This window comes from Colossoma macropomum, unplaced genomic scaffold (genome assembly GCF_904425465.1).
Source record: "Colossoma macropomum unplaced genomic scaffold, Colossoma_macropomum, whole genome shotgun sequence".
Classification (NCBI taxonomy): Eukaryota; Metazoa; Chordata; class Actinopteri; order Characiformes; family Serrasalmidae; genus Colossoma; species Colossoma macropomum.
The window spans coordinates 33,648-49,652 of record NW_023495346.1 but is presented as its reverse complement, the minus strand read 5'-3'; the positions used below and the strand labels follow the sequence as shown (position 1 = coordinate 49,652).

General features: G+C 37.2%; 1 protein-coding gene across 1 annotated transcript; it reads right to left on the bottom strand.

The window, feature by feature from the left end:
• Positions 1–7,786: 7,786 nt before the first annotated feature.
• Positions 7,787–14,069, bottom strand: LOC118801835 (ribosome-binding protein 1-like). Its single transcript, XM_036562213.1, is given in 6 exon segments — positions 7,787–8,237; positions 8,239–8,461; positions 9,995–11,383; positions 11,512–12,174; positions 13,877–13,936; positions 14,066–14,069. Coding segments are annotated over 6 exon segments (2,790 nt in total).
• Between the last annotated feature and the right edge of the window lie 1,936 nt (positions 14,070–16,005).

Below are 16,005 nucleotides of genomic sequence, written 5' to 3'. Positions count from 1 at the left end.
TCCTGTGTAGACGTCCTGTAGACCTTGCCATATGTGATACTATATTTGACCACCAGTTTGCTGTTAGGACACTATAATTTTGTGTTATGATCAATCAAAATTGTGACATTAGGAAAGATGTGGATCTTTCCTAAAAGTTGGTTCATTTTTCTCGTCTGATTACTTGGTGTCCATTTATGTTCACTTGCTCAAGCTAAAGATGGAGGGGAGATCTGTAAGAGCGAGACCTGAAACTTCAGCAGAGTATAAGATGCCTATTTCGAAAGCCAAGTATAAAATGTCAAACACCCGAGTTGAAAAGTTTGCGAAGTTTTTCTGTCTATCTAAATTTCAGCTGTCCTGCAACTGTGCTGACCACCCAAAAAAGATAGCCATGTAGGGGCCTACCAAACATTTGTGCCCAGGGGCCCATAAACTTATGATCCTGGCTTGGGTACAGTGAATTCGGTTTGTCAGCAAGGAGATCAACTGTATAGTCTTTCAGGACTCAAGTTTGAGACCTTTCACCTTGGTGCAAGGGGTGTTCTTGGTACTTCAGTCATCACTTTGTGTAAATAAACATGGATAGCTTGGATCAAGAATTTTCAATGCTCTATGTATTGAATGATAGAGATTCAACAGTTTTTTTTTTTTCCTTTGACTCAAATTAAAATGTGAAATTAAATTAATTACACAAAGTAAAGCTTCCCCTATGATTTTTGTTTCCCCCCCATTGTCATTTGTGTTAAATTTTCCTTCAGATCAGCTATAAAATTCTGTAGGAGCTATCAACTATCAAGATTCTGTAGAAGTAAATGATCAGACACAGAATTGGCACAAACTTGTATTCATTGTGGTTTGTGCATATCTGGCTGCATTCATATTAAATTCTGTTTTGGGGTTGGGGGGCAGTTGGAGGGGTTAAAGTCCAATCTGAATATTTAAGTGTCACACAATGTCAGCATTCCTTAATTTTGCTTGATATGATTGCATGCAGAGCCACATGTTAGTCAGGTCTTCCAAAATATTTAGTGAGGCCATGGGCTACAGATCAGGCAAAATTAAGGACAGCAGGGAAAAGCACATTTTTATCGACAACTTGGACGCAGTCAAGGAACAGGGAAAGCAACTAGGACTCAATTACGGGTGAACTCATTATTCTCTGTGGTGACCAATTGCCCAGAGCTGCAAGATCATTGGTAAATAATGGAGGGGGCGGGATTAATCAGATGCAATAAATAGATGGTCATCACAAACTGTTGCTTGTGAATGTGAACACTATGGCAGTGGCAAGCTGTTGCTGGCTTTTTAGCATTTTGCTCTGCTTTAAGACCTTCAGACTTTTTTGGAAAAAAGTCCAGAACAGCCCTCCACCCAACAGCCATTAGTCTAGCTCCATGGTTCACAGACTTTAAGAATTATGAAGGCCATTACACACCAAACGCAATTTATTTAAATAAAATAATTCAAGCATGTGTACAACTGAGGTTGTCTTTCAAACCAAAAAAAGTTTTTTCAAAAATGTGACATTTTATTCGCCCTCTTTTGCGGCCACAAAATCTTGCTGACAAATCATGGCCGCCTCTGCTGTTGGAATGGTGATAACGGAGCAGATGGAGCAGCTAATAAAACTTTTTCACAAACACAAAAGAATCTCCAAAAGCAGCTTAAACTGAGCGCAAACTGAGCCTCAAACATCCAGCACTCAGCTTCCCATATGGAGAAAAAATATATGAACCCTTTTTTATATATTTGAAATACTTTAATTTTAAAATATATGGAAAAATATTAAACAAAGTACCACTCAAAAATACATGTCTTATTCAAACTTATGAATGAAATGTATGAAAATAGCCAAAATGGTTATCTAATGCACTTCACTGTTTGGAATACCTTTTGAAATGAACTTCTTTCCACTATTGTAATTTTAAGCAAAAATAATAGCAAATGCACTTTAAACATGACAAAAGCAAGTGTTGTAGTTGATACACTGTGAAAAATGCAGTTTGATGATTCAATATCTTGTTTGACACAGATTTTGTGTGAGTACTGTCTTACCACATACATAGTTAATGTAAAACACAACGCAAAACACAAAAGTCAGTACCATTCAGTTCTTGTACATTTAGTTATATTAATGACCTTTGTTAAAACTACATACAATTGAAAAAGCATAACAAATACAAAAAAAATGCATTTTAAAATTATATTTAACAAATACATTTTTGGCCATTTTCACACTGCAAAAATATATTTGATAAATACATTCAGGAAATATTTTATATTAAATGTTTTAACAATATGCTTTTGGAATATTTTTTTTCCGTATGGGTCTGAATGATGTGAAAGATCTTGACACTACTTTCACTTTTCCAGAATGGACAGTAGTTTACTGTCACTGTTTGCTCAATCTTTGAGAAATGAAGGACATGAAGACACCTAGCCTGTCTCCTGTGGAGCTGAATCTCCAAAATCATCTCGGTCTGAGTTACAGAGATCAAATCTGTGAGTGAAACTTTAGCTCCTGAAATGAGGTGGAGAAAAGCTGTTCTCCTTTCGCTGCACTTGTCACAGTTTGCCCATTTTGTGAGAAGTATATATCTGCTTATCGTTTTTTGCAGTGCAAACAATTTAGCGAAATTCCAAAAAGAAGAAAGAAAAATTCACGTCTCTTCTGGTGTGTGCAGTTCTGATGCGGAAAAAAATCACGTTCAAGTATTTGGCATTTTCATCTTTTTTTGTCATTAAAATCTGTTGAATAGTCTAATTTTTCATGCTGATTACAAAGCTACAAAGCATTCAGAAGAAGGGTTCACTCATGTGGGTGAAAATAACGGTATGTCACATTGGGTTATGTTCATCACACCATAATTTTGCACAAAATATGCAGAACAGTTTAAGCTGCTGGTGAGTGACAAACCAGACGATACCTGCCATAACCAAAAAACATATACCTACATTGGAAACAATCTCGTTCTGGGTTTTAGCCTCATTTTGTCTGGTATTTAACATGTGGCCATAGTGATCATTTTCACTAAAAATAGAATGTTTTGTATTTTAAGAGTTCATTAAAAATATGTACGTATCCACTTATGAACACCAAATCTATTCAAAGGCTGTCACATTACCTAAATGCTCGTATATATGCTTTTAAATGGTGCTTTATGGACACTTAATCAACCACTTGATGCTTGACTGCATCTTACCTTTTATTAGCATACATATCACATATTTGTGTCACAGGACAGATGAGCTATGTGACTTTTTAAGGTCACCGAATGTTTCAGAGAAAACCATACAGTAACTGGAAAGGGTTAAGGTAGTAAGCTTGTTATAGAAATTATTAAAATTGGCTTTCATCATATACCAACACGGATTAACATTCACCATAAATGAGTACTACAAAAGTGTGGCAAAGAGAGATATTTCTTGCATTGGAATGGGTGCATGATGCCTGTGGCAATTTAAGAGCAGAAGTGATCCATAATGACAAAGTTGTCACAGCAGCTTAACAAGAATTGTGAAATTGAACCTATTATTCAAGTGTTTTGTGCACCCAAAAGTGTGACTTGTGGCCCAAGACGAGGGCACCCATGAACAACGAGAATTTTGACTGTCAGCTGGAAATTGACTGACTGGCAGCCCAATAGGGAAACTTGTGGAATGGACTGACAACTATTCATAAAATGTTTTTGTTTGTTTTTTTTTTTAATTTGTAGCTATTGTACCACTCATGACAGATGACCAGCTGAAGGAATATCTGCCGTCCTGTGCTGACCAACTGGCCGTTCTTAAATGTGGCAGGCAGTGGGAAGACAATCCTGCTGGCGGCAAATCAAAACCCTTTGAGCGTGTGAGATCTAAGGTGTTGATCGTAAGCATTTGTCTGAGAAGGAACCACTTCAGAAACCACTGAATGCTCGGAATAGGCATAAAGTTGAGATTGGATGGATGCATTTTCATAAAGGAACATTTTTGCAGGTGGGCACCAAAAAGGTGAGAGTACAAGAAAATCATTGTGTCAAAGAACTGTAGAAAAGATTAGTTGATAAGGCTGTGAATGAGTTTTTTCCTGGTCCGCAGAATGCAGAGGCAAGCAGCTTAGATTTTGTGGCTGATATAACAGATTTTTAGTAGCACTCATCTGATGACCAGACTACAGAACTTTATCAGTAGATGAAACTACCTAAAAACCAAAAAGAAGAACAACAGCAGTGACACAGCCAGAGAACAATGGTAAAACCTTTGTACAGGGAGGTAAAAACATGGAAGACACATACTCGACTTGCACCAGTCCAAGCACACCTCTGATGATGGAGGCTGACAAAACACATACTGTTGATGATGTTATGGGCATGAAATCAGACACCAGATTCAATCAGCAGCAAAATATTTATTGAAGCGGGGATAATCTGAAAATAAATGAAAGTATACAGGTTTTATTGGAGATTGCTGCGCTGTACTCACACACGACTGCTGTCTGCTACTGACTGTTCTATATGTGCTTATATCAGACATATTATTATTATTATTCACAAATAACCATAATACCATCAAATGTTCACAACTTATAATACTTGAGTTTCATAATGTTCTAATACACATGCAAAAGAAGTCTGTTTTTTTTTTTGACAATCTATGTAAAATGTTTTTCCCCCTTTCCATGTGAACGTATTTATTACTCAAAACATCAGCCTATCTGTATGAATGTAAGCTGAGTACTGCTGTTATGAACCAAATTAAATATACAAAAACACATTACACATAATGAAGATGGTCCTAGGCTATCTGACCATGAGGAAATTGTGAGTTGTGGACTGAGCGTATCCTGTGGTTGTTTCAGTTTGAAGCAACCTTGTTTAGTTTGGCTAATATATATAAAAATAAATCGGCTAAATCAAAGGGAAAAATACCCAAAAAAGACCATTAAATGCTAATGTTTTGCCATTTGGGGCTTGGCCCTTTTTTCTACACAGGCATGTATTGTCTCATAATTGTGACTTACTATGTCATAATTATGGCTTATTATCTTATGTTTTGACTTACTTTCTCATAATTATGACAATATCTCATGATTATGATTTACTTTCTCATAATTGTGATTTCATATTCCATAATTGACTTAGTATCTTATGACTTAGCACCTCATCATAATGAGAGTTTTTTTATTATTCTGGGATAGTAAGTCATTATTAAAAATATTAAGTCATAATTATGAAAAACATTCTTTACATCATCGACATTCTACATGTTTTTTTTCAGGTGGTCAAAATGCGCTTCCATATTCTCCCCTTTTGACTGGAATCTGTTATCTTTATTCTTTTACTAGGTTTCCAACAACTTCTGTTATTACTGTACCATTATGTTGAATGCTCAAGTGAGGGGGAAAAATGACTGGTATGTCTTATCTCAAAAAAAGAATGTATGCATCTGTGGAGTGTACATTATGTACATAATAAGCAAATACATAGCAATTGTGCCGGTTCATTTGCAGAAAAAATGGCATATTTAAGTTTGGAGGGGATATCTGCAGGGGATATGTTAATTTATTTTCATTCTGTAAATTAATAAAAAATGTAATAAAAAGTAAAAATAAATTAACAGAAAAAAACTCATATTTTACATTCTGTTAACTCATTATTGAAGTACAAACCCTTTAAAATGAAAGGCAGCCTGGTTACTTACTTTTTGAAGTTAGAACTCTAAAGTAGTTTTTTACAGTGTGCATAAAAAACACCTCTAACAATGTTTATCTCAAAAAATTCACACAAAAATAAAACATCACAAAATGCTTTGAGATAATGATTTGTTTTCGTGCAATAATTTATATTAAGAATATTATTTCTTTTTCTTTTTAGGCAAGAAAAGTTGTACTGAATGACAAGTTAACTACTACAATATATAAAAAAGCCACAGATAAAATGGTTCTGTGTTAGAATTTCTGAGAGAAAGACATAATGTAGAGAGAGAGAGGAAATGAGCAGAGGACTTTAATTATGGAATTACTGGGGGAAACATTTTTTTCATTTTCTATTACAATTTTTTCTTTCTTCCCTTCTTTTGCCTTTTAATGATTTTGTTTATAAGACATGCCGATCAACATTGCTGAATTGCTGCATGTTTTGTTGATGTGTAAGTCCAGTGTAAAATAAAATCAGTGTAAAATTACAGTACATTACTGGCTACTAGTTGCATTACTTCTACAGTAACTTGCTGTGCCATATTAACAGTAAATAACAGTAAAATAGCAACAGTATAATGTAGCTCTAAAAGTAATGAAACTCAATAGCCAATAATTTATTGCAAATTTACATAGTGCTGTTGTCAGAAGAAAACATTTGTAAGTTTCATGATGAATGGACTAAAATAAATGACCCAAAATGACTTGGAAAAATGTCTGGTTCCATTAAGTACTTACATTAAGGAAAGCAAGTAAAGTTTTTTTCCTTCTCCTCTAAAGTTATCATCATGTTTGAGGTTTCCTTCCGACAACAGTGATATGAAAAAGCTGACTTTTAATTTTACAGGACCTGTAATTTTTCACAGTACCAATGAACATATTTATTCACCATGTTTGCACTGCATATGCACAGAATATCTCAAATATCCATCCATTCCTCCATCATCTAAACCACTTATCCTTCTGGGTCGCGGTGGGGTGCTGGAGCCTATCCCAGCTGTCATTGGGCGAAAGGCAGGATACACCCTGGACAGGTCGCCAGTCCATCACAGGGCAGACAGACAGACAGACATACACATTCACACACTCACTCACTCACTCACACCTAGGGGCAATTCAGCATGTCCAATTGGCCTAACTGCATGTTTTTAGACTGTGGGAGGAAACCAGAGGAAACCCACGCAGACATGGGGAGAACATGCAAACTCCACACAGAAATGACCCTGGTCACCCGGCCGGGAATCGAACCCAGGGCATTCTTGCTGTGAGGCGACAGCGCTACCCACTGCGCCGCCCACATTTAACAGACATTTTCATTATATATATTTTTGACAAACATAACCAAAAACATATAGCTAGCTAAACCAACAAACATTATGATAATTCTCAACATCTTGGTGTTTCAACATTTAAACAATAAAAAAAAAACCCTTAAAAGTCTTTAAAACACAAAAGGAATAGTCAGAATAAAAACATTACAATATATTTTTAAAATGTTTATTGCTTTTTAACTCTCAGTTGCTGTCATATTATATAATGCTGTGTGGTACAGCATTATGTCAAACAGTATTTTGCTGCGTTATTACAAAACATATCTTAAGATGAATACTGTATTTTACTGTCAAAAATTAGAGATAAATGTTGTGAAATCCTGGCAGTTATTAACAGTGCACGTTCAGTAATAAAGTAAAAACTCCACATTTAAAAGGTCCATTAAAAATAATTCTGGGAGAGGACGCTAAAACAATTCTACAATGAACTGGGAGGAGCCCTGGATCTTTACATGCCCAGCCAATACCCCTGGTATTAAGGGTGATGATGCTGGACTGGTATTGGAGATCCAATGTGTGCCAAGAAAACATTCCCCATATAATTTCACCACCAGCTTGAACTGTTGACACAGGGTGGGTTGGGTCTATGAATCCTTCTGTTTACACCATGTTCTGACCCACCCTTTTGTATGCTGCAGGCTGGAGTGTACATGAGAGGTGTTTTTGATAAAATGGCCAATGAGTGTAGCTACAGTCACAACACAGTGTAGTGTGCTTCACTGGTTTTCAAACCAGTCACAGGGCCCTTCAGATGGTTCACATTTTTACCTGGATGGCTGATTTGAGGGCTACTAGCCTACATTATACGGCAACCTCTGTTTATTTCACTTCTTGAACGTTTTAAATCCTGAAACATTTGAACGGAGTAGTAACTTTGTTCGTTCTGCTTCACCATTCTATCTGTCTTCTCTAGCAGCTCAGTGACCTGCTGTCTGTTTCCTCCATTTTTATTATTAAGGACATGATATCCCCCTCCACACTGCTCAACCAGCCTGTTCTTTTGAATCTCAGGCTCTAAACTGCTTCCCTGCAACACCTCTCCATGAGTGAAGAGAAAGATGGTGTACTTTCTCATCTCCTCCCCAAACATCATCTTGAATTTCTGAAAAACTTGTTCATCCTGTTCTGTAAATCTGATCATGGGCAGAACATAAAGGAAAGCGTGAGGTCCTGGACTGGACAGAAAGATACTTCTCCTGATCTCTACAGCCAGATCATCAGCAGACATGTGTGTGTGAAATGTCCACTACACACACTACACACACATTCCTCCCTGCTACCTCTGCCTGTCCAATCTCACATTGCGATGTAACAGTGGCGAGACTGTACAAAGATCTAAATCTGTTTTTTCCCAGGATGGTGTTTCCTGTAGCGTTCTTCCCTACTCCAGTCTTCCCCAGCAGAACAGTTCTTCTCTCAAGATCTTTTTTAGAATTAGCTCGTGTTAGTTGAGCAGGTCTCCCTTCTGGAACTGAATGTAAATAAGGAGGACAGAGAAAAATCTGTGTCCATTTATTCCTATTGCACAGATACTACCCCAAATTATTAGATGGGTTATTGTCCCAAAATTTACATGAACAAATACAGTCATGATAGTGGAAATTAAAATATCCTTCTTACTGAAAAAAAGATATGATTGTTAGGCTGTACACTTGTAATTTACCTGGTCCTTTTTTGTGCATAATGCAAGAACAAATATAAGGCTCCAAATCCCTGAGCTAGAGTGTGTGGGTGGGGCAAATACATATTTTGGTATTTTTGTGACCAGTGGCACAGAGCGGTGCAATACTCAGATTGATATGTTATCAACAGGCATGGTTAGGCATGCTGCAGTGATATTGAATCGAATTAACGGTCCTTATTTTCTTTAAGAGCTAAATGTGTGCAGTGACATTGTCCTTACAGCAGGGTATCGCCATCTTCACAGAAAGAAGACATACTCCATTCTACAGATGAAAAAACTGATATAGTTCTCAGTTCAATATTTTAGAAGTAAGTACAAGACTGACACAACACTACAAAAGTGGTTTCTGGCTTCCTGTTGGTGTAGTAAGTCATTCTCTTACTGAGTGTTTGCTCACACATGAGCTCTCAAGAACAGAGGCTATGGTTTACTACAGGTTTGCATGTGTAAAACAAGTACAATCAATTGTAAAACATGTACAAACCTGATCTGTCCAAGTTGATCTACTAGTAGAATATAAAGAGGATTGTCAAATGAGAAAAATAGCACATGCTGTCTGGTTTGCCTTAATGAATATGCAATTTGTTTGTTTGGTTGTTTCCTCCAAAGGGTGCAAAATAAAGGGTACCATTGACGCAGGTAGATTCATTTAGCCTCCACAGTGTGATTTATCAAGGCTGACATTAATTCCAAAAATGGCAATGAATGCTGCTCAGTGCTTCTACACAAGGTGACCACCTACAGTACATTTTGTGGGACAGTCCAGAAAATGTTTTGTTTGTTCCACATCCAGGAGTACTATCATAAAGTATGTTCATGGTCACTACTTAATGCCAAACTGCACACAGGATGTTTGTTATGCTATTTGCTGTTCGGCAACTATAATTAGAATTTATTTATGTCGCTAAAGCTAAGTAATGCATACTGACAATTTATGTCAGGGTAATAACAAACTGATTTTACACTGAATAAAGTGTGGTGTTAATCCAATTAAACAGTCTGATCTTGGCACCTTACTGCTGAACCTGATGTATTTCTTGATGTATTTATTATTTATTATATGCTATTTCTTGTTTTCCGCTTCCTACAACTTGCCATCTTCTCTTATCTTCCTCAGTTGTTCTTCTTGCCAGAACCTGCCATGGTTATTGAGAACACTCAGCACACACAAAAGCTTGTTTAGTCTACTTTGTTAGTCTAATAATGACAACATCTAAAGACATTCACTAATTTCATTAGGAATCTATTAGACTGAATGACTTACAGACTAAAAGGGATCCTTACCTTATATCAAAATTTCTGTTTCTTTCTTAAACGCACTGATTATCTTTTCCATTTCTTCCATCTTTTCTATCAGATGATACTCCTTCTCTTTAAATTTGTCCTCTATCTTTTTTCTTTTCGTCTCCTGCTCCAGTCTGTCCTCCTCAGTGCTCTTCTTCATTCTCTCTATTTCCTGCTGATGTTTTTCTATGATCATTTCTGTAGTTTTTACTTCCTCTTGGACTCTGATCTGTAGCTCCTTTTGTAGATGCTGTAATTCTTCAAGCTCCTTCAAGTGTTCCTCTTTTAAAAGCTTCATTCTCTCCTCCAGATCACTTCGCTTTTTCTGTTCCTCTGCTCTCCTCTTTTCGTCACTCTGCACTTTTCTCTTCAGCTCTTCTATCTTAAACATATATTCTTCTCTTTCTTTTCTGTGTTTCTCCTCCCATTCTCTCCTCTCTTGCTCTTCTCTCTCCCTCCGTTTTGTATCCTCTAACTCTGTTTTTATCTGATCAGCATGTCTTTGCCTTTCAAGTTCAGATCTCAGTCTGTCCATCTGGGAAAATATTGTAGCCTCTTTCTCTGCAAATATTTTCTCATCATCCTTTCTTCTTTTTTCATATTCCTCAGCTCTTTTAACACCAGCGAGTTTGTATTTTTCCACCATTTCTCTTAGAAGTTGCTGTTCTCTCTCAAACTCCTCCTCTTGTGTTTGTATTTCCTCTTGAAATGTTTTCTTCATTTGCTTTATCTTCACTTCATATTTAGCTTTCAGTTCTTCTTTCTCTCTCAAGGTATCCTCCACTCTCTTCTTAAGTATTCTCACCTCATCTTGTTTTTCTTTCTGGATCTGGTGGAACATCTCATTAGTGTAGCAGCTCCCTCCATTCACTGCCACCATGGAGTCGATCTTCTCCAGTAGAGCAGTGACCTGGCTGTGGTCTCTGGTCTCCTTGTTGTTAAAGACGTGGTATCTGTTACCACACTGTTCAATGACTCTCATAAAGTTAGATCCAGGTCCGTCAAGATATTCTTCTATAGACATGCTTCCAAGAATATCACCTCCAGAAAACAGCACTACAGTGTATGCAACAGACTTTTCACCAAAAATCTCCTGCACTGTTTTCAATGCTTCTTTTTCTTCCTCTCTAAATCTATGTCCAATTCTCAGCACGAGCAGGAACACATGTGGACCTGGGGCTGCCATGGAGAGGCATTTAGTGATCTTGTGCTGGATCTCCATGTTACCCGCTTGAGTATCGAGCAGCCCTGGAGTGTCAATCACGGTAATCTGCCTTCCATTAATTTCAGTTGTTTCTTTCTGACACACACACGATGGGTAATGTCTAAACGCATCTTCTCTTCCTAAGATGGTGTTTCCTGCAGCACTCTTCCCACATCCAGTCTTCCCCAGCAGCACGATCCTGAGAGAATCTCCACCTGCTTCTAAACAAAAGAAATTAACAATTAATAATCGTGAGCAGTCTTTGCATAACAAACAAATATATTCTACTATCAAAATGTATCTGAACTGTGCAGCAGGCACAGCATTGTAGGGAAAATGCAGTTGTTACCTTCTGAATGACCTTGGATCTTTCTCTCGAGAGTATGAATTGCTGTTTTCAACTCAGTTATTTGACTTCTGTATCTTCTTTGAATTTCAACCTGTGCATCCAGGCACATGAGTGGTGTGAAAAGATCTCCATTGTTCATCAATAATAGCTGCCTAACTCTGTCTATTAACCCAGACACGTCTGAATCAAGGCCAAGAAAATAATGTCCTCCTCTGCAAGTTTCAGTAACAGTCCTCAATACTTCATCTAACTCCATTGCCTCCTGACGAGTCTCTGTAGCGATTAGGATGATGATGTGATTGTTGAGTCTAGAGCTGAAGATTCTCTGGATTTTGTCCATTTCTCCTTTGTCTTCATCAGTGAGGGGACCCTCAGGAATGATGAAGAGAAAAGAATGAACTCCAGGATCACAGAGAGAAACACAGCGGAGAGTCTCCTGCATCACTTCCTCCTCTGAGAGCTGAGTGTTCTGGAGAGCTGGCATCTCCACCAGAGAGACCAGACGTCCACACACTTCTCCCTCCCTCCTCACACACACTGAGCTGGACTCTGGACTGCACTCTCTCTGACCCAGTATGAGATCTGATACAGAGGCCTTCAATGCACCATCACTCCCACACAAGGCCAAGTTCATCTTCAGAGGTTCAGAGTGACTGGTTGACACTGAAAGAGAGAGAAAAGAGCATTTCATATGTCAACTCAATATAGTCTCATTCTTACTTAGTTGCCAGTTTTGTATTATTATTATATATTTCCAGCAAAGAGAGCACTGCAGTCTTGTAGAAGATTAAGGCATTGATCAGCTTTTCCGGTTCAGACTGAAACAAGAGGCTGCCAACTTCTATAATGTTCTTTAAAATACACCTAAAGTCACACATTAAAACACTAAAAATGTTGAATAATAAATTATTATTTTTTATATATATTATTGAAAACTACTAAAAATGGCATAGGAGTGTCCCTAAACCTCAAGACTATGAAGACCTTTGATCATGCATGATTATGCAAGTTGTAAACACCCTCTTCCTGCCCTATTTCTAATGCCCACCCTGTGAACCAGAATTCCTGGTGGTTTAGCCTTCTCGCTAAGCTAACGTTAGCCTCTGGTGTTAACGAGGATATAAATTAATAGCTTACGCCAACAGCTTTATATATAAAAATGCAAATTTGAGTCTTTATCCTCTAAACTTGCGCCAGTAACATGTTCATAAGCAAGAATGAACATATTTGTGTGTACAGCTGTTTAGGCCTTCTCACTAAGCTAACGCTAGCTTCTAGTGCTAAAATCTATTGGAATGGCTGCTGGACTACCCAATTCAACTCCAGTGGCATTGCTGCAGGACATGAGGGCTGAGGCAAAAGGGGGAAGAGCAACAGGTTCTCTCTCTCCCTCTCAGGTACTTGGGCTGCCCTTAAGGAGAGCCAGATGATGCTGGTTTGTCATCGACAGCACTACACAAGGCTCTTTTCAGCACCTGGAACATCCTCTCATTAGCATATTTTAATATATTGGTCTGTGATAGGAACAAAATCAATCATAATGTACAAAACAAAGCTGCTACATAGAGCCCCACAGATGTTTTTTTGCACAGGTTATGTTGACTAGTCACAAAGTCCTGAAGTCACGAAACTGGATCAGTTTGTGGAAAAAGGAGCTAATATTCCTGCCTGAGGTGGCCACACGATGAAGCCGAGTCAGAGGCAGTATGTTGCACTCTGAGGAAAGGTGATGTGAATGCCTGGAATAATTTTATGACGTGTCCAACTAATCTATTATGATTTATTTATTTTTGACATCTTGCATACATGCATGTATCACTTTTCCTTGTAAGGTTTATTTTTTGTAGCTTAAAAATGACTAAGCTTTTAAATGCTGAATACTAAACAAATACCAATGCAATAAATAAATACTTAAAAAAAAAAATTTGGGCTGGCCCTAATGTATTACATAATTTGCATAATTTTACTGTTCTCCAACTTAGTATTTTTAGTGATCTGTCAAGATACCAGTTAAATGCCCAACATTTTGTAACACAACCTATCTGTATTTTTCTTTAGGAACAAGATAAATTTGTACTTTGTTAAGTGTTTGATACTATACAGACCACCTATACAGGCCTGGAGCTTAACTTAATTAAAATAATTTGAAATTATCTTGTAATTGCAATATGGGTCAGAACATTTACATTTAGACATGTTACCCAGATTTTTCAGCACTGGACAATTGTAAGGAAAATGCCATTATTTGTATGCGAAGCCATTGCATCAGTGATGTGATTATTCTCTCAAACTAATTTTTAAACCCCTGGCCATTCTAACTGTACAGCCCTGGTCAAACCATAAAAATGGCAATGGCAGCACTTACTGAGGGGAGGTTCATCAATGCTTCGTCTTCTCGAGCGCACTACTGCTTCATCTTTTGTCTCTACAATTAAAAAATTGAGTTAACACTTGTTGTGGTTCAAAGTTTCCACATAAATAGTGAAAAACGTTAATAAATGTGGATCTAATAAGAATACAAGAATAACAGAGAATTAGTAAGATGATCTCTCACCCATGTTGTAGTTGGTAATACACTGAATTATAATTCCATCTGAACCTTTTCAAAGGTCCTTACTTCCACTAAAAAACAAAACACAATGAAAACTGTCATAGAAAAAACCGAGCATCTACTCTCTAATGAGATCTGTTGCCTTCCTTTTATGACTTCACTAATGTTTTGTTTTTTCACTGAGAAGTTCAATTTACCATTGATTGACTATTGTGGTGACAGTTTACTATTGATGATTCCTGGTCCTGCCTCTTCTGTGACAATGTCATGCTATTTTCTTTTAGCTGTGTTTTCAGTTTGGAAACTGAGTACATACAGTCATGTGCAAGATTTCTAGTCAAATTATATATTTGTAGATCTTCTATAAGAAAATAAGAACACTTAAATAAGATAAAATTTCCCCTACCGTGTAATTTAACCGGGGCATCCAAACTTTTGCATACTACTGTAGTACTTACTGGCCAAAACAGCAATCTGAACAGACTGCAAGTAGTGGAGTATGAGCAGGTATACTAACTTATGTAAAATGTTTTTGTCACACATACATTACACGTGGACAAAACAGATAACACCTAATGTGAGCCGAGACATCAGAATATGACTGGCCAGAATTTTAAAAAGTGATAATGAAAATAAAACTGTAATAATCAGATTGTAATTCAATTTGATTGCTGAACAAAATAGCATTTGACGTGCTTCTTTTTAAAAAAGATACATTTATTCCTCAATCTCACCATGCAGATGATGCTGCACTATCAGAGACTTTCTGTTCTGTCAGTTCATCACAGAACACAGCTCAGTTGTCCACAGGTATGGGGACTGTGGGTATCAGTTAATTTATATGGTTTGAAGGCTGAAATTATTTAAACATAAAACAGTAAGTGATTTTTGCAAAATGTCACATATTCAGAAACCACTATACTAAATAAACTGTGCTAGCATTCCCATTTGACTTAATTTCACAAACTTGTCTTAGCTCAGCCTGCGGCCCAGAAGGATAAGCGGTGTATGTGTGTGTGCATGTGTGTATGTCTGTGTGTATGTGTCTTAGCTAAGTGTCTTTTTTTTGAGTTGCAGGTTGTTTCTGTCCGTTCTCACTGTGTGAAAGCCTACGATGGTAACATTAGCATCAGGGATATGCTAATGTAGCCATGTCTCTGTAAAGCACATAATGCTACATTCTAAAGATTTCTGTTAATTCGTCACTAATGCTCCAAACTTGTCCATCTTCTGAGTCAGCGATCGCACATTCCTCATGACGATTGATGAAAGGAATGGTTTAATCCACCATTTTGCTTTGAGTCTTGCTCTTGCCCTGCATCCCCCAATGCTTCCTCAGAGATCTGAAATCTGGTTTCCGGGCAACAGGGCCACCTTGTGGAACGCAAGCAGCTGCTCCCAAGTGTAAATAATGAGTTCGCCTTCCAGACATTGAGAGGTTCAGAGGTTGTAAAATGGCAAATAAATGAGCAGATAACTTTAGAACTACACAGGACTGTAGCCAACAACATACCCTACATAACTAATATGAAAAAAGAATTAAAATGAACACTATCGTAATAAAAAAGACTTAGAGAAACTTACAGAACACTACCGAACTGCTGCAACAGGCTGCCTTAATCAATATCAACATGTACAGTATATCTATTTTGTATTTGGCTGGTGAAAAGACCACCCCTGGTTTAGGAACATACTAAAATTTCAGCAAGAAAAAAAAAAGACTAACTCATTTGTCACTGCATTTGTCAGTTTGATTTTATTGTTTGTTAAAGCAGTTATTATTATTATTATTATTATTATTATTGTTATTATTATTATTATTTTTTATTTAGAAATAACAAAAGGTGAAAAAACAGTTTGAACTCAAAGAGATTAGTTACTGGGCTGCCTTAACATGTTGTAAAAGTGGTAAGTCAACACAACTTGATGCAGATTCCTGTTCT